This window comes from Drosophila elegans, unplaced genomic scaffold, assembly GCF_018152505.1.
Source record: "Drosophila elegans isolate 14027-0461.03 unplaced genomic scaffold, ASM1815250v1 contig_208, whole genome shotgun sequence".
NCBI lineage: Eukaryota > Metazoa > Arthropoda > Insecta > Diptera > Drosophilidae > Drosophila > Drosophila elegans.
The window spans coordinates 24,691,406-24,708,781 of NW_024545578.1; the positions used below are offsets into that span (position 1 = coordinate 24,691,406).

A 17,376-nucleotide genomic window follows, 5' to 3' on the forward strand; every position below is an offset into this window, starting at 1 on the left:
GGAATTCATCAAAATCGCCAAGGCAACTCGAATTTTCATCGGATATTTGGCAAAATTTCTTACTACAACGCCCACAACACTCAATAAAGCACTTAGCAAAAAACTGTCTTAAATTTATAAAATGCAACAAAATGGTAATACTTTTTCCGAAATGTTTATACTACGATATTTTTAACTTGGTATATTCACAAATTAAAATCCAGGTGAATACGGCATAAAATGTATATTAATTGATTGTAAAATTGAAAAAATTGATTGAAAAATTGATTGAATTTGTAATCAAAAACGATTGCTTTATAAAAAAAATACTTTTTATTTGTTTTGATATAAACTTTCTACTTTGCAAGTAACAGCTATTGCAAAAATTAAATGTCTTAAATTCATAAAATGCAACAACTGCTTACAGAATATTTATCTTTCGATATTTTTGGCTTGGTATATTAACAAATTAAAATCCAAGTGAATACGGCATAAAATGTATATTAATTGATTGTAAAATAATTTGTAAACAAAAACGATTGCTTTATAAAAAAAATACTTTGTAAATTTATTTGTTTTGATATAAACTTTCTACTTTTCAAATAACAGCTATTGCAAAAATTAAATGTCTTAAATTCATAAAATGCAATAAAATGCTAATACTTTTTACGGAATATTTATCTTTCGATATTTTTGGCTTGGTATATTAACAAATTAAAATCCAAGTGAATAAGACATTAAATGTTTATCAATTTATTATAAAATAATTTAAAATCAAAAACGATTGCTATATAAAAAAATATATTTGTTTTGATATAAAATTTCTACTTTCTAACTAACAAAAAAACTAAAAGTCGATAACTGGTCTAAAAAATATTAAAGAAAATAGTTACTCCCCCCTATGCATTACATATGCATTACAATACTTTTAGGGAAATCGGTTATCTGAGTGCATTCTTAACCCTTGACTGGCCGGGCAGCCACTTGGCGCCCCTGCCTCCAGCAATCCTGCTGCAGGACGAGCGTCGCATGTGGCGTTGTTGATTACATTGTAGTGGCTGCCGTGGTTGTTGCTGCCGGGTGTTTCGTTGTCTGCGGCGTTATTACAGTTGTTATGGTCGTTGCTGGTTGCCAGCTTCTGGCCGCAATGTAAGAAAATCGCAAAAGTTTTTAAAAAAACGTCTGCGCACTTGACGGTGACGACGACGACTTCCGCTGCAACTTGCAATGTGTCTGGTGTTGATGCTTTTATTTATGTGCTGCCGTAGCTGCCGTAGCTGCCGTAGCTCTCCACCTCCGCAACTGTAGGCCGACTCTTCGGTGAAGCGTCAATAGTTGTATTGCTCCAGCCCAGATCCGGAAGGATGCGAGGTACACGAATTCCTGCTTTCCAACTTAAATATTGCGCCCCGGGGGCCCCCACGTTTGAGAGCAAACTCGCAACTTCTGCGACTTCTGCCGACCACCCGCCCGCCTGCCGCATCGTAGCATTACAGTGATTACGCTCAGTGAGACTTACGGTTTTATTGTAAGCTGCACAGTCCGCCATCCTTACACTCGGAATGCACTGCACTGAACAAAAAAATGTGGTATCGCAATGGTTTGGTCCCCAGTTGCTAAATACAGGTTGCAAAAATTAAAATATTCTGTTTGCTGCAAAACCAAAATGAAACAAGAAGGGAAGCAAACTTCGGCTTGTAGCTATTGCAAAAATTAAATGTTCTCGAAAACACTTTCATTCCCTATGGCAGCTATATGATGTAATTTTCCGATTTGAATAAAATTAAAAGCGTAAACCTTAACTATCAAATTATTACTATTTCCAAAAATTCAAAAAAATTATTTTAATTTTTTTAAAAGTTTTTTTCTAATATTTTGATTGTTTCAATGAGAGCTTTATTATATAGTCGGCAGATTTTGATGCAATTTAAACAGTAATTCAGAAATATTTAAACATTACTATGTAGTAAGAAATAGAAAAAAAATTAAAAAACAGCAGTTATAAAAATGTTATACCCTTGTAGCTAAACTACAAAATATACATCTATACATCTTGGTTCTTGGTGTCTATTCAATATTATACAAAATCTGTTTGTTTTTTTTTAAACCGCTTTTATATGTAGTAAATAAAAGTTTGAAGCCCGGATTAATTATTAAAAAGTATTAAATGGAGTGTTTGTATATAACTGGTCTAAGCAGTAAATTAAATTTCCAAGTTTTTTCAAGTGCATGCAGTAAAAGTATACATATGTGTTTCGAACGTTGTGAATTGGCAATGCGAAAACTTGGTGGGAAAACTTCAAATGCGCAACTCGCGCAACACAGACTCCGGCAGTGGCACTATCCTAACAACCACCTGCATTACCAAATCAAGCAGAGCACGTAATGAATCAGTCACAGCGATTAACTTTTACAGCAGCAACCAGCCAACAAATTACCACTGGCGTTGTCACACAGTCAACCAGCGCGGTCACAATAGCCGCTGAGGTGAACGGAATGAAAAGTTAAAGGAACTTCTGGATTCTTGTAGATATTGTGCTCCTGTTATTCTAAGTACATTTTCGTTTTCGAAACAGTAGCACGGATCCAACAACGGAAATAAGGCAAAAACTCCACAAGGATAAAAATATAGAAACAAAACTAAAACAAAACGACGAGAAAAAATGTACCGAACGACAAAGCTTCCAAAAACCAATCAAATTTACTTCAAACCGTTCAATGCTCTATTCAAAAGTTATTTAAATAACAAGAGTTTTCCGACTATTATATACGGGTATATCAGCCAACTCACTGGTAATACACGGGAACTGAGCCAACAAACTTTAAACTAAGAAATCAGCCCTAACAAAACAATCGAAACTTAGGTGCCGCCATCTGTTGAGCCGCGAAGCCAACACTAGAAGTTAAGTGCGTGCAGCACCCCCACACCCCGCTTACAGTGCTTTCGTTCTATCTCTCTACTGCAGCGATTACCGGCAGAGCATTACAACAAGCTAAAGCATTACAACAAGCTAAAGCATTACAACAAGCTTAAGTTCTTTGTTAAATCGGGACGAATAAGAAAATTTCAACAGGTGAATTAACAAAGTCGAATGATTAACCATTTTTAAAAACATATTTTGATATCAGAAATTTTGTATGTTGAAAGTGCGATCGTTTTTTTTTTGTTTTATAATAATACATTCGACTTCCATTGCTGAAGAACATTTATTTTTTTAAATTTAAGTGTCTATGTGAACGTAACGTAAGAGATGAGTTAAGTGAAAAACAATTCGTTTCGTTTTTGCCTTACCAATATTACCAATATCGTTTCATAAATCGCAGTATGTATGTTAATTTCTAAAAAAAAAAAATGACAATATTACCTGCAGAAATGGATAACCACGTAGATCCTTGCCACTGTACGTCTTCATTATCCGCTCATAAGGGGGGAACTCACTATCACCGACAATGTACAATGGTGTTCTAATTCCGTAAATCACATTGTCCTCCGGGAAGGCCAGCTGGTCCAACAACAAAAGATGGCCAAGGTCACTGTGGGAGAAGGCATTCATGTCTCCCGCCCTACTAAAAGCGTCAACATCAATGTTAGTAAAGCGACAACGGACGGAATGAAAGCCCTTCATTAAAAAAAATCTCGTTATTAAATTCTGTTGGCAACTAGAAGGTACATACCTTGTAATTGTAAAAAAGCATCCGCTATTTGGCGGTCCGACGACCGCTCCAACTGCAACGCAGTCCAAAATGCCATTGTCACCTGGCAGAGAATCTCTCCAAAATGTTGCTTGCTGAAGCGATACGTTGATCCAACGTGGCGTTGCAGGTCTCCAGAAGCAAAAAATCTAAATAAAGGGATATTTTATACATTAAAATATATTCCTATTTGAGGACAAACATATACATTCTAATTACTCCACGACTATGGCCAAAGATTAAAGATCTTTCTGACGAATTTCAACGAGAGCAATAGACCATCATTTTCAATATATGTACATATTCACTCAATAATAATTTGAAAATAAAATTACCCGACTTTTTGCATCGCTAGGAAAAATATCGAAGAGCTCGTCCAACCAGTTTGGAAAGCAGTTATCCTTGAAAAGCAGTTATCCTTGAAGTGTTTCAATGTCCGAGTCGATCTAGCCAAGTCCAAGTCTCGGGAACTACAAAAGCTAGAGATTTGGGTTTTGGTATGTAGGTTCTAGTTTTTCCTACGCAACGCAAGTTTTTTTTTCAAAACAGAGCCCAAAAATCGTGAAAATCGCGTCGCTTTGAGACATGTTTTGGTCATCATCATCAACATTTTCAAAATCGAGCTTTTATTTGATATGTAAGTTATTAAGTCCTCTGCCGCTGCTCTGCCGCTGCTCTTCCGGTTATCGCTGATGTAGAGAGAACGAAAGTACTGTTAGCGGAGGGTGGGGATGCTGCACGCTCTTAGCTTCTGGTGTTGGCTGTGCAGCTTAACAGATGGCGCCACTTAAACTCCGATTGTTTAGTGGGGTAATATTTTGATTGAAATTTGTTAGCTGAGTAACCGGTATCTAATAGTCGGGAAACTCGACTATAACTTTTTTTTTTGTTTTTTCCCATTGTTCCTGTGGTAGCTTTATTCCGACTTATATACAACCTGGAACAGACAATATTTGGGAAGGCTTTAAGCAGGTAGCTTTATAACTGAGAAACTAGTTCGCGTAGAAGCGGACTAAAATTTCAAAACAGGAAAACAGAAACATTAGTTCAAAATGCCTTAGGACTTATTGTTAAATAGTTTCATTTATTAGTAAAAATATAATTGTATTTGATTTGTATATTTAAGTATATTGTTTGTATAATTTTAATTAACAAATATTGCAGCAATTTCATCTACTAAATTATGGATTACGTTACGTATGCTTCATACGGTTATACGGTTGTTTGTTTTGTTTTGTTTTGTTTATGTTTTGTTTTTGCCGGCGACGCTTCGTTGTCTGAATGTGAGTGTGAACGCTGGCTTACAATTAACGGAAAATTTATCAACGAGTTACAGCAACAAAACGCTTTCCACCACGGACTTACAAACAAATGCTCATTAGAGTACGTATCTACATCCTTGCGCTGAGTATGTGGAGTACGGTTATAGCCCACGGAACGCGGCTAACGGCTTGGCTTACATGAGGCGACAGCCCTCCCGATCTCGACTGTTCTGCCGGGGCAGCTGTCGCTGGGTGGGCGTTGACTGGGCGGAGGAGCCGCTGGCCACCGCTGCATTTCCGTTCGACTCCAGACTTGCGTGCCGCGTGAGCCGCTGATGATTTGGACGAAGGTCCGCCACCGTCCATGGGTTTCCGTTGGCCTGCTGCGATTTTGGCACAAATTCCCCCTCTTCGTCCTCCATGCCGTGGAGTCCCGGGGCGACGTCCACCCCCTGCTCGGCGCCCGGGCTGGCATCTTGCAGCGGCGAGCAGCCAGCGTCCCCCAACGACTGTATGTACTGTTCAAGCAGGTATACGTGCGGCTGCAGCGTGAGGACAAATCCCCGGTACAAGGATCCGCTATGCTCGAAGGTGCTCTGACTCAACTGCTTGAGGGCCGTCTCCGTGCGGCGACAGGTGTGCACCGACTCGCTCCGGATGATTCCGTTCACAATCCGCGAGATTGAGGCCGCATCTTGGAGCAGTATCGAGAGAATCAGCGCGTAGTCCGTGCAGTTTGCTTCAATGAACAGCTGCAAGAGATATCGCAGCTTGATGGAAAGCTTCCCGGGCAGCGGGTCCACGGTCAAGTCGTCCTCCGACGCCGGTAGGGAGTACAATCGGCGGTAGCGGAAGTTGTCGAACGACAACTGCGATCCGGAGCGCGTCTTCAGAGCCGGCAGCGAGCTGGGCTGCTGCAGCTCTTCCTCCTCCTCCCGAATGGCCGGCTGCAGCTGCGGCGACTGCGTGGCTGCTCCGTTGGGCGTGGCTAGGCTGAAGTAGCCAGACTCCGAGGTCTGCGATGAACCTCCGCCGCCCGTCTGCCGAATGCTGCCGCGCAGCTGGGCAATGTCGTCCTTAACCGGAGTCGGAAATGGGCTGGGCAGCTGCAGCTCCTCGTGCAGCGCCTGCAGGGCGCCGGCAAAGTCGTCCAGTTTGGCCGCACGCTCCGATTCCTGCGATAGCCAGCTGACAAGGTGGAAGTCCAGGTAGGCGCACATATAGCCCAAATCCATCAGTTTGTGGTTCTGGAGCAGCTGACGAGCATGACGCTGCAGGATCAGATCAATGCAGAACGTCTCCCGTTGCTTGGTGGACCGACGACGCACCACTGAGGGGGCTCCCGAACTGCTCGTTTCGGTCACTGGCGCCACTCCCGAGGCGCCAGCCACCTGCTTGTCCTTGGGCAGGTTGCTGGTCACCGTGGTGGAGAAGCTGCGCTCTCTGGCAATGGGACCCAGGACCATGTTGAAGGCGTCCGCATTCTGATTCACCTGCTGCTGTGTGTTCACCTGGGGAGGCGGAGCGATCTTCACATTGACCACCATGGAGGAGCGCGGTGAGTCTATCTCATTTGGGTCGATGGCCTTCAGGAAGCGAATCAAATCCTTGGCCAGTTCCCACTTGCGCTGCTGGAGCGCAATGTCCAGCAGCATGGTGGCGTACTGCTTGCTCACCACCGAGGGTTCCAAATTCTGCAGAATAATCAAGTAGCTGGCTGCCGTGTCCAGCTGCTCCGACTGCAGACACATCTGGAACAGATCCTTGGGTTTGCCGGCCATGGAGAAGAGGTACGGCCAGAGGGCGATCTCGGTTTTGCGTGCGCACTGCACAATCGTCTCCAGGTAGACGGGGAACTCCCTTATGAAATCCAGGATGCTGGGCAGCTGGGCATCCGGTATGGGCTGTTTGCTCGTCGCCTCTTCCTCCAGAACCTCGTGCAGGAGCAGTTCCAGAGCGTGCGGAAAGTACGGAAGCGAGCGACACGACTGCGCAATCTCCCAGGCGGAGTATCCAAGGTTCCGCTTTATCAACTGGCGCAGCACCATGTGCAGATAGATCTGCGACTTGCGCTCCATCACGGCGAACGGAAGTGAGAAGTGGGAGCCCTGCTCGTTGGCGTACAGCGTACTCTCGTTCTCCACCCCCAGCACGATGACGTTGTCGAAGAGCACGACCAACGGGTAGAGCTTCAGCGGAAAGCCCAGCATTATCCGCTTCGACATGAAACTATGCAGTCGCTGGGCACCGCCCTGTCCTCCCTCGCGGCGCTCCCTTCCCGGCGGCAGGATAGGAAGCCACACGCGCATTCCGTGGGCCCCCGAGTAAAGCCACAGGCAGTCACGCATCGCACAGCGCTCCAGGGAGTGCGAGAGCCAGAAGACCTCCACGCAGCTGGCCAGGCACGTGGCCAGTAGGGTGTTGGGCACCTGTTCGGAAAAGAATTTGCGTTAGCTACGTTTAAAAATATAAATATTTATATGAGCATTAAATTGGCAGCGAAGTTGTCGACATATCAAATGCAAGTAAGAGCGTTATAGGTAATAAGGTATCTGGATCTCAAACTACACAGCAAAAAGTGTATGGTCAGTATGGCAGATATATGATAACTATACGATGAAATTCGATTCTAAATAACATGCATACACGTCGATATATACGCATTATTCTTTATGCTATATTCTTTAAATTGAATGATTATTTAAACATGATTGGCGCACACATGAAATAGACAATTTGGAAAGTTTTACGTTGATGATAACGTTACACTAAGAAAATAAACTACATTAATCCGTATGCGCAAAACATCAAATCAGGCAAAAATCAGTGAGATATTTGTTCAGCTATTCGAGTTACTTTCAGGAAAACAGCTCGAGTAAATAAGCTTCCAAAAATGTTCGATTCAAATAGCTCAGCTCCCAGATTTTTACAATGAGTTATTCGATTTGATCGAAATAAAGAGCTAATTGGAACCATAAACATATGGAATCATGAACTCGATTAGCTCAAAGAAATCAAAGAAATAGGGGATATATTTGTATTATTATTCTTGAGCTTAAGGAGATTCAATTATTTAAAAAAAAACACTTGGATTAAAGCCAATACCCGCGATGGACCGCGATTCCTTAAGAACTTAAAAGCTTTGCTATTTATTTCGCTATTATTGGCAAGCATTCTAAGAGTATATTAGACTGACTGTCTTCAGCTGAAGAATTTGCACTGATACTCAAAAAATCAAAGTCTTTTTACGAGGAGCTTGCAATAAATGTTTTAATTATTTTAAAGAAGTTAAACGAGAATTCGCCAATATTTTCTGCCTGACCAGGAATTTTGTCATGAACTGTTTGAGCTGACTGTTTTTGAGTAATATGAGCTTAAATTAAATTGATCAAATTGTTGTTGTGAGCTACTCGATTTGATCGGTGTCAAACAAATCAATGCAATAATAGCTCATGACAGAATCTGTTACTCGATGTTTCCATTTATCCGTGACCTCTAATTCCAAAGTCATAGAAAAACAGATCGATCTCTACCTCGGAGCTGATTCTAAATTCAACTCGTGCAGAGCTCTAATATAAATGATCATTATAGGCGGAGATATGTCTGCATTCCTGCCTTATTAACTTTTGAGCAATCAAATGCAAGGATATAAAAAGTTTGGGACCTCTAAACTGTATTGTTTTACCAAACGCCAATCGACCAGTACACACCTGTTCGCCGACGTCGCGCTGGATCATCAGGATGCGGCCGCAGACATTTACAATGATCGTTTCCGCCTGCTCCCCACCCGGCTGCTGCCCCTGCGGCTTCAGTTCGTTCTTGAGGTTCGTGACGGTCAGACTCACAATGCAGGCAGGGTGGATGCAGATGCTCTTCACATCGAGCTCGTAGGCGCACTCAACATCCAGGGCGTAGGCCGATTTTTTAGACATGTTGAACAGGCTAACGATCCCATCGGCCGTGAGTACAATCAATTGGTTTCGGAATGAGTTGAGGCTTATAACAGGTGCTCGCACCTGCAGCTTGTGGCCGAATTGGTTGTCCAGCTTGCAGTCAGCCGGATAGCAGCGCAACTCGTCCGTGCGGTCCAGCAGTGAGTAGCAGCCCATGACCACGAAGCCATGCCACCAGAGCAGTCCGCCGGAGACCACGAAATCCTTCTCCTGCGACTCGTTGCCGAAGAGCTTCCACCGTCGGGTGACCAGCGAGTAGTGGGCCAGTCCAGTGCGCCCAGCCACCGCCAAATGAAGGCCGTCCGGATCGATTGCAGCATATCGGATTGGCCAGTTGGTGGCCGCGTAGTTCAGTGGCAGTTGCAAGACGGTCCAGTACTTACTCTCCGTGAGAATGCTGCCCGTGTGCGGGCTCTGTTTCAGCTCCAGACAGTCGCCATCTCCGGCGGCCTCTTCAGCAGAGCCCACGCCGCTCGCCGGGAACGTGGCCTGGCTGCCGGCGTATGTCAGCTCCAGATTGTTGCCCTGGTTGAGGTACAGGCAGTCGTCTCCCTGCAACAGGATGTGCGGATTGGTCGTCATGCAGGGATTCATGCTTAGCGCGCTCTTCACGAACTGCAGCTGCAGCACATTGCCCTTGTCTTTCTCCTGCTGTTCCGGCGGCTGTTGCGTCAGCATGAACAGTTGATAGCCCTCGGTAGACCACTCGAGACGACGGAGTTTGAGAGGATTTTGTCGCACTAGATCTACGTTTAGACCAAAGTCCCAGCTCAAAGTAGACATCAGCAATGCACCGAAGGTGCTCCAAAGGGACAGTCCGCCATTCGTCCAACTGACGGCCAAGACGCAGCCGTCCGGGCTCCACTTCAGCTCGTTCACCGCCCCCAGACTGCCGGGCAGCACATTCTCCGTCAGCATCAGACGGTGCGAGAACTCCAGTCCTCCGGTGGCGTCATCAATCGCATACACATTCACCGCCGAACTCTCCTGCCCGTAGGCCAACAGTCGAAACTTGTGGTTGACACTGCAGACGCTGGCATCCTCCACGTCCGGCACCCAGAAGCCGTGCATGTGGTCGGTCTCAAATCTCAGATGGTTGGCAATCAGGAAGGCGGCCCGACGGTCGCTGAAGACGGCCGCACAGCCGCCGATGAACGGCGAGTATTCCAAGGAGGCTACGTAGGAGTCCCTGCTCAGGGGCGGCACATTCCGGGCGGACGCCTGCTGCGACTGCTGCTGCACGTAGAAGGGAATGTCGCGCAGCTTAATGGCAGCTAGGGCCGGCAGCTCCAGTTCGTTTTCGGCGTGCTCCAGCTGAGACCACTGCAGACGCAGCAGCTCGCACGACTGGGTGGCCAGGAGCAGTTCGCTGAGGCTGATGCAGCACACTGTGGTGATGACGGAGCCCAGAGTGACGCTGCACATCTCGCGAAGGCTCAGTCGTGGGATGTTCTCCTTGATGAACAGCTCGGCGGAGTCGCGTTTGAGGCTGGCTGCCGGCGGATCCACCTGCAGCAGGATCCCACTGCCGTTGGCGTCGAAGTCCAGTTGGTACAGCAACAGGGCGCCGGAGACGGTGAGCAGGGCCAGTTGCCGGGAGTCCGGCTTCCACACGATCAGCTGGTTGGCGCCGTACTGTCGCAGGGAGTCCTCCGTGCGCCGGAAGTAGGCGATGGGAATGAGCGGATTCGCATACCAGATGCCCAGGAAGCCATCGCCCACGGCGGCCACGAGTATTTTGACCGCGTCGCAGCAAATGTGCCGGATGCTGGCGCTCTCGCCGGGCAGCGCCAGGCCCACCCGCTTGGGCCAGCCCACGGGAAAGTACATCCTCCGAGTGAAAAGTTACTGCGCAAACGGAAAACTGCATTAGCAATGTTAGGGGTGCGGAAAATCGGGTTCAACCTGCGGCCGGGTACGGGTGCATTTACATTTTGTGGGGTGCGCCCAGATTTACATGATCTGCCTCGCCCAATCAACACTTTTACAAGACATTCCACAGCACAACAAAAAATCTGCGCGATTTACGCGTACACAAATGACAGTGTTGGCAAGCGTCCCGAAATCACAGCTGTTTGCCAATCGCGTTTCGCACCACTGATTTTGTTCAAGCTGCAGTGCTGACAGCTTAGCTATTTCCTGAAAACTGGTTCAAAAAGAGGCACGGCAAAATTCCATAATAGCGTCTTCACACAGCCGCTTAAAAAGAGTTGCAGCGAAAGAGTTGAAGCGACCCATGCTAGAAGTAAACAAACCTAAAAAAATAAGAGTATACAAAATACAATGTTTCCACCAACAAAATGGACATTAATGCAAAACTAAATACAATTTTAACATACGCAAGGTTTTTCTTCTGCTAATGATTTATCCACTGGTCTTTTAAAGGTAAAAAAAAAACAAGCCACCTGTCTGTAACGCCTTTTTCTTCCACAGGAAGTACTTCTGCTAGAAAGAAAGAAAAAAAAGTTCGCATCAACTCTCTATCATACATCAGTGGGTAGCAAATACTTTCAGAATTTCAGAGATTTACTCTTTTAGGGAATACTTAAATTATTATTCTTTGTGCTCAACTATTTAAATGCCTTTTGGGGGAATTTTTTTTTCTTTTTTATCAATTTCTTAGATTCTTGCCCGAATAAGTTGGCAGCACCTCAAAATGTTGGTTCCTTAACTGGTTCAGCCGCGAACCACTTCCAAATTGAACTTAATTCACCAAATAAATCAGCCGGCTTTTAAGCAGCAAAAAAAGAGAATTAAAAATTATTCCCAAAATGACTGCATTCGAGGGTGCGTAAAAATCTTTATATCACAAAAATGAAAATTAACCTATTCTCTTCCGCAGAGTTCGGCGTGCTCCCGGAGCTGGGAAAGGCCACAGATGAATTGGACTGGACGTGAGGAGAAAAACAATAAAGTGTCCTTATGTATACACTAATCCGCTCAATTTACAGCCTGCCCACCGATGTCCAGGCGGAAGCCATACCCCTGATCCTGGGCGGCGGCGATGTGCTGATGGCCGCCGAAACCGGGTCGGGAAAAACGGGTGCCTTCTGCCTGCCCATCCTGCAGATCGTGTGGGAGACCCTGCGAGATCTGGAGGAGGCAAAGGCGGGGGGAAAGGGCGGCTCGGGCGGAGGCGGAGGTGGAGGATCGGTGGCGCCCTGGACCATGTCGTTCTTTGACCGCGGCAACGCCCTCGCCGTCACTCCCGATGGCCTGCGCTGTCAGTCGCGGGAGTTCAAGGAGTGGCACGGCTGCCGGGCCACCACCGGAGTTCGGGGCAAGGGAAAGTTCTACTTCGAGGCCACGGTCACGGACGAGGGCCTGTGTCGCGTCGGCTGGTCCACGCAGCAGGCGAACCTCGATCTGGGCACCTGCCGCATGGGCTTCGGGTTCGGCGGCACCGGCAAGAAGTCCAATAATCGCCAGTTCGACGACTACGGCGAAGCCTTCGGCAAGGCGGATGTCATTGGCTGCCTGCTGGACCTGCAGCGCTTGGAGGTGAGCTTCACCAAGAACGGACAGCACTTGGGAGTGGCCTTTCGCCTGCCGGAGAACCTCGCCAAGGAGACCTTCTACCCGGCCGTGGTCCTCAAGAACGCCGAAATGCAATTCAACCTGGGCAAGACGGACTTCAAGTACGCTCCTGGCAACGGATTCGTGGCCGCCTGCCAGGCTGGAGCGGAGCATAGTAAGGCCAATCCGCTGGCCAGTCCCGCCGCTGGTGTCGCGTCCGCCAAGCCAGCACCGAATGCGCCCCAGGCGATTATAATAGAGCCCAGCAGGGAGCTGGCCGAGCAGACCTACAACCAGATCGAAAAGTTCAAGTACCACCTGAGCAATCCCGAGGTGCGCTCCCTGCTCCTCATTGGCGGCGTGCGGCTGGAGGAACAGAAGGCGCAGCTGATGCAGGGCACCCACATCGTTGTTGGCACGCCCGGCAGGCTGGAGGAAATGATCAACAGCGGCCTGGTGCTGCTCACCCACTGCCGCTTCTTCGTGCTGGACGAGGCGGACGCCCTGCTGAAGCAGGGCTACACCGAACTGATCGATCGTCTGCACAAGCAAATCCCCAAGATCACCACGGACGGTCGGCGGCTGCAAATGGTTGTCTGCTCGGCCACGCTGCATGCCTTCGAGGTGAAGAAGATGGCCGAACGCCTGATGCACTTCCCCACCTGGGTGGACCTGAAGGGCGAGGATGCTGTGCCCGAGACTGTGCATCATGTGGTTTGCCTGGTCGATCCACTGGCGGACAAAAGCTGGCACTCGCTGCGCCAGCCAATCAACACCGACGGCGTCCACGACCGGGACAATGTCCATCCGGCTAATGGCTCCGAGGAGACCCTGTCGCAGGCCGTGAAGCTGCTCAAGGGCGAGTACTGCGTCCTCGCCATCGAGAAACACCAGATGGACCGGGCCATCATCTTCTGCCGCACCAAGCAGGACTGCGACAACCTGGAGAGATACCTCCGTCAGCGCGGAGGCCAGCGGTACTCGTGTGTCTGCCTGCACGGCGACCGCAAGCCGCAGGAGCGCAAACAGAACCTGGAGATGTTCAAGCGGCAGCAGGTCAAGTTCTTGATTTGCACGGACGTGGCGGCCCGCGGTCTCGACATCACCGGACTGCCCTTCAGTGAGTCTTTCATTTCCACTTGAATGCAGGCACAGATAGTCTTAAATATTTGCAAACGAAAAAGGATAATTGCGGGTTTATTTGTTTTCTAAAAATTAATTCAGGGCTAAATTGAATTGGACGTAATTTTATTATCCGATGCAACTTATATTGGTTAAATGTTTTAAATTAATTTTTTGATTCGCCACCGGATTCATATTCCATTGAGGAAATAGAGCTATGTACATCTTATGAATCCTATAAAACTTTATATTGAAACCCCTAATTTTCCTAGTTAACAAATAAGATGTTTTTGTTCTTAAATTATAGATTGCATTAGCTGCTCCTAACACGTTTATGTTCCTTCTCGCCCATAGTGATCAATGTGACGCTGCCCGACGACAAGACCAACTATGTGCACCGCATCGGACGCGTGGGCAGGGCGGAGCGCATGGGTCTGGCCATCAGCCTGGTGGCCACGGTGCCGGAGAAGGTGTGGTACCACGGCGAGTGGTGCAAGTCGCGCGGCCGGAACTGCAACAACACCAATCTGACCGACGTCCGAGGATGCTGCATCTGGTACAACGAGCCGAATCTGCTGGCCGAGGTGGAGGATCACCTGAACATCACCATACAGCAGGTGGACCGCGCCATGGAGGTGCCGGTCAACGACTTCGACGGCAAGGTGGTGTACGGCCAGAAGAACTTCAACACGGGCAGCGGCTATCAGGATCATGTTGAGCAGTTGGTGCCCACCGTACGCAAACTGACCGACCTGGAGTTGCAATCACAATCTTTATTTTTGAAGCGCCTTAAGGTCTAGTAGAGCGGATCTGGAGCGGTATTCGCTTGCTAAGCAAGGAGAGGGTATGGGGGGTATGGTGAAATGAGTCAACTGCATGACCAACTCGCGCGGGAATACTTTTGCGGCACAGACACACACACACTCACACATAAATATTAAGGAAATCGGAGCTCTAGCTTCGCCATTACGAGTAAACATTCAATTAAACTAACATTAAAATCTTCTGTCTAAAGAGTAAACAGCCTCGGTTGAGTGGTTGTAGCTGGTGGATGGTGACCGCTTGCCATCACTCCTCCTCCTCATCCTCCTCCTCTTCGTCCTCCTCATGGAACTCGGTCCGCATCTGCTGCAGCTGTCTGAGCTGCTGGCACAGCTGGTTTCCGAACGACTCCACATAGCGGGGGCTGATCTTGTCCAGCAGCGCGTAGGGCGTTTCGAAGATTTCCTCCTGCTCATCGGCCTCGCTGTCCTGGTGCTGTCCGTAGCGCAGCAGGGCGCAGATCCGCGGATCCTCGTCTATGGTGTCGTACTGGGAGGAGACGATCTTGAAGCCGCGACTGCTCACCTGCACGCAGCAGGTGGCGCTTTCGATGGTGCGTATGTTCAGGTAGATCTGCGTGGCATCGCTCGCCAGTTTGGAGGAGACGCATATCTCAGCTACGTGGGCCTTCACATCGTTGATGATGGCGTTGGCCTCCTCCTCGCAGTTGAAGGGTTGCTCCTCCTCCTCCTCCCCAAGCTCCGCACCGGTTTTCGGTTCGCCCATCCTGTCAGGTTCGCACGGAAAGCTTTGGCTCGCCTTTTAATTGAATCCCAGTCGACTTCTTTCGGTTTTTACAGGCGCAACATGTCTTTTATTTTCCATATGCCACAGCAGCTGTCTGGCATCTACCACGCGTTAGTACATTTCAGTGGTGCGTTCCGACTTTCGTTTTCTCTGAACAATGGCCGACTTCACTAGATCGAAAAACAGTTTCCCAAGGGGAAAAGCTTAATTCTTTCTAGAGCGACAGACAAATAGAAAACAATTACAATTTGTACCGCCAACATGCAACTTTTATCCAAAGTTTATAAATATTTTGGATATCTCCTTAACGACTGAATCTCCAAATTGCTGAAAATTCCCATAGAAAAAAAAATTTGACCCAAAACGTTTCCTGCCAAAATTGTGAAACAGCTGTATTATCAACTACTACCTGGCTTTTTAGCAATGCAACCAAATCTGCCGATTCCGCCTTTTTTACTGTGAAATCTGGTTGTTTTTGAAGGGGAAAAATTGGCAAATTGCGGAAATTGTGGATTTTTAAAAAAATGTTTAGCTGTTTTTTTTTAGCTTTTTCCACAATGTGCGTCTAAAAAAACCTTCTTTGAGTAAGGTAAAGCCCTAATGCCAGTCACAAGGCATTCATAACTAATTTTGTGATTACTGGAAAAATGCTGATACAACTATAAAGTGCCTAAAATGGAATGAACTTAGTTAACGAAAACAAAGAATGTCCAGAAAAACTTAAAAAATTATTAAGATAATTTTTATTTTACTATTTTTAAGCATTGTCTAGCTTTTTTGGGATTTTTATCAAAAATCGTAAAACTTAGTTAACGAAAACAAAGAATATACAGAAAAATAAAATTTTTTTTGTATTTTTAATATTTTTAAAAGATTGCACTTTTAGCTCTAACACCCTTATTCCTTCAATTCAGCCACTCATTAGGCCGAAATCATGTCAGTAATTAAAGTACTTTCTGTTTCGATAACGCGGAAGACAGTTCCGCAATTTGGGGCCACCGACCACATTTTTTGGCCAAAACCCATTTTTTTTAATTTAACACCAAAAGAGAACTAAACCAATTCAAGTGCAGTTTTTTGGCATGCAGTCCAACAATAGTAATATATATGTATGTGTTTGTAAATGTGTAAAAAAATTAAAAGCTTATAGTGATTTGTTGTTTTTCTAAATAGAGCTACAAAGTGTGTGAGTTACATGTTGTAGATTATTCAATTACTATTCTATTATATTAGTGCAAAAGTGCACTTTTGCGCACTTTTCCTGAAATATAACTTTTTAGGTTCTAACCTCAAATTTGCAAACTCAGAGGCGACAAAGACTGCAATGATTGCCATTTCCGAATTTACGAAAGCGTCAACCTTGTTCCAAGCAAGATGAGGCAATTTTGTTTAAAAAAATGCAAAGTCTTTGCTACAATATAATACAGAAGTGGGCAAAGTGCAAAAGAAACTTAAATCTGTTCAACCAAAGGCATTCTTCTCGCCTTAGCTCGCATTCAAATGTTCGAATAAATAAAACATTAAGAGCGGTTGACGGTCCCGTCTATCGAAAAACATAGAACGTAAAGAATCGAACCGACAGATCTAGCATTCCTGAAGGCGGGCAATGTTAGATTACTAATTCAAGCTGCAAGTGCAGCTGCTCGAAGGCGCGCTCAACCCGACCTTGCCTATATTTTGAAAATGTTAACTTTATGTCCCGAATTAATTAAAACGAAGTTATAGATTTCATTATTACAGAGTTGTTTAAACTTTTTTCAATACAACTACTGCGTTTACTTTGAAGATAACTTCTCCCAAAATAAAAAAACCTGTACAAGGGTAAGACCACGCCCATTTTTTTCCAAACGTATTATTTTAATAATAATATTTTAATTTTAATAATAATCTTGTTAACATAAAAAAATCAACATTTATCTTAGTATTGTTAAAAATGTTGAGAACATCGATGTTTTTGGCGACTATCGATGTTCTTACCACATTTCTAATGGGCGTATTCAGCAGAACAACATTTTCACTGATCAATGATGGATCACTAATCATTGATCAAGTGATCTCTAAGCTGAACGCTAATGATACATTACGCCGTCGTAAGAATTATCGGTATCGAGACTTTTCGCGTCAAAAAGAGCTGATTATGTTCAACTTAAAAAATTTTAACTTGAAGAAAGACAAAGCTTATTTAAATGTGGACCAGATACTGTAGTACTGCCCACTTCATTCGTAGCCACATGAAAATATAAAAATTGATGCAAAATAGCTAAATAGTTACCGCTCCCCCA

The 17,376-nt window shown here is 45.9% G+C and overlaps 3 protein-coding genes across 4 annotated transcripts; 1 reads left to right on the forward strand and 2 right to left on the reverse strand.

The window, feature by feature from the left end:
* Positions 1 to 4,736: 4,736 nt before the first annotated feature.
* Positions 4,737 to 10,948, reverse strand: LOC108143216 (guanine nucleotide exchange factor subunit Rich). 2 transcript variants are annotated; one of them, XM_017267513.2, is made up of 3 exons: positions 10,819 to 10,948; positions 8,645 to 10,735; positions 4,737 to 7,363 (listed from the first exon to the last, which is right to left on the reverse strand). In XM_017267513.2, the coding sequence occupies exons 2-3, from the start codon at positions 10,715 to 10,717 to the stop codon at positions 5,129 to 5,131; spliced, it is 4,308 nt and encodes a 1,435-aa protein (XP_017123002.1). In that variant the 5' UTR covers positions 10,718 to 10,735; positions 10,819 to 10,948; the 3' UTR covers positions 4,737 to 5,128. The 2 variants fall into 2 exon arrangements, with proteins under 2 accessions (XP_017123002.1, XP_017123001.1); XM_017267512.2 differs by having other exon boundaries at positions 10,793 to 10,943.
* A 602-nt stretch (positions 10,949 to 11,550) lies between these two features.
* LOC108143217 (ATP-dependent RNA helicase Ddx1) lies at positions 11,551 to 14,518 on the forward strand. The gene is made up of 4 exons (XM_017267514.2): positions 11,551 to 11,674; positions 11,730 to 11,781; positions 11,839 to 13,523; positions 13,880 to 14,518. The coding sequence occupies exons 1-4, from the start codon at positions 11,659 to 11,661 to the stop codon at positions 14,323 to 14,325; spliced, it is 2,199 nt and encodes a 732-aa protein (XP_017123003.1). The 5' UTR covers positions 11,551 to 11,658; the 3' UTR covers positions 14,326 to 14,518.
* LOC108143218 (GSK3-beta interaction protein) lies at positions 14,284 to 15,187 on the reverse strand. Its single transcript, XM_017267515.2, has one exon. The coding sequence runs from the start codon at positions 15,071 to 15,073 to the stop codon at positions 14,594 to 14,596; it is 480 nt and encodes a 159-aa protein (XP_017123004.1). The 5' UTR covers positions 15,074 to 15,187; the 3' UTR covers positions 14,284 to 14,593.
* Between the last annotated feature and the right edge of the window lie 2,189 nt (positions 15,188 to 17,376).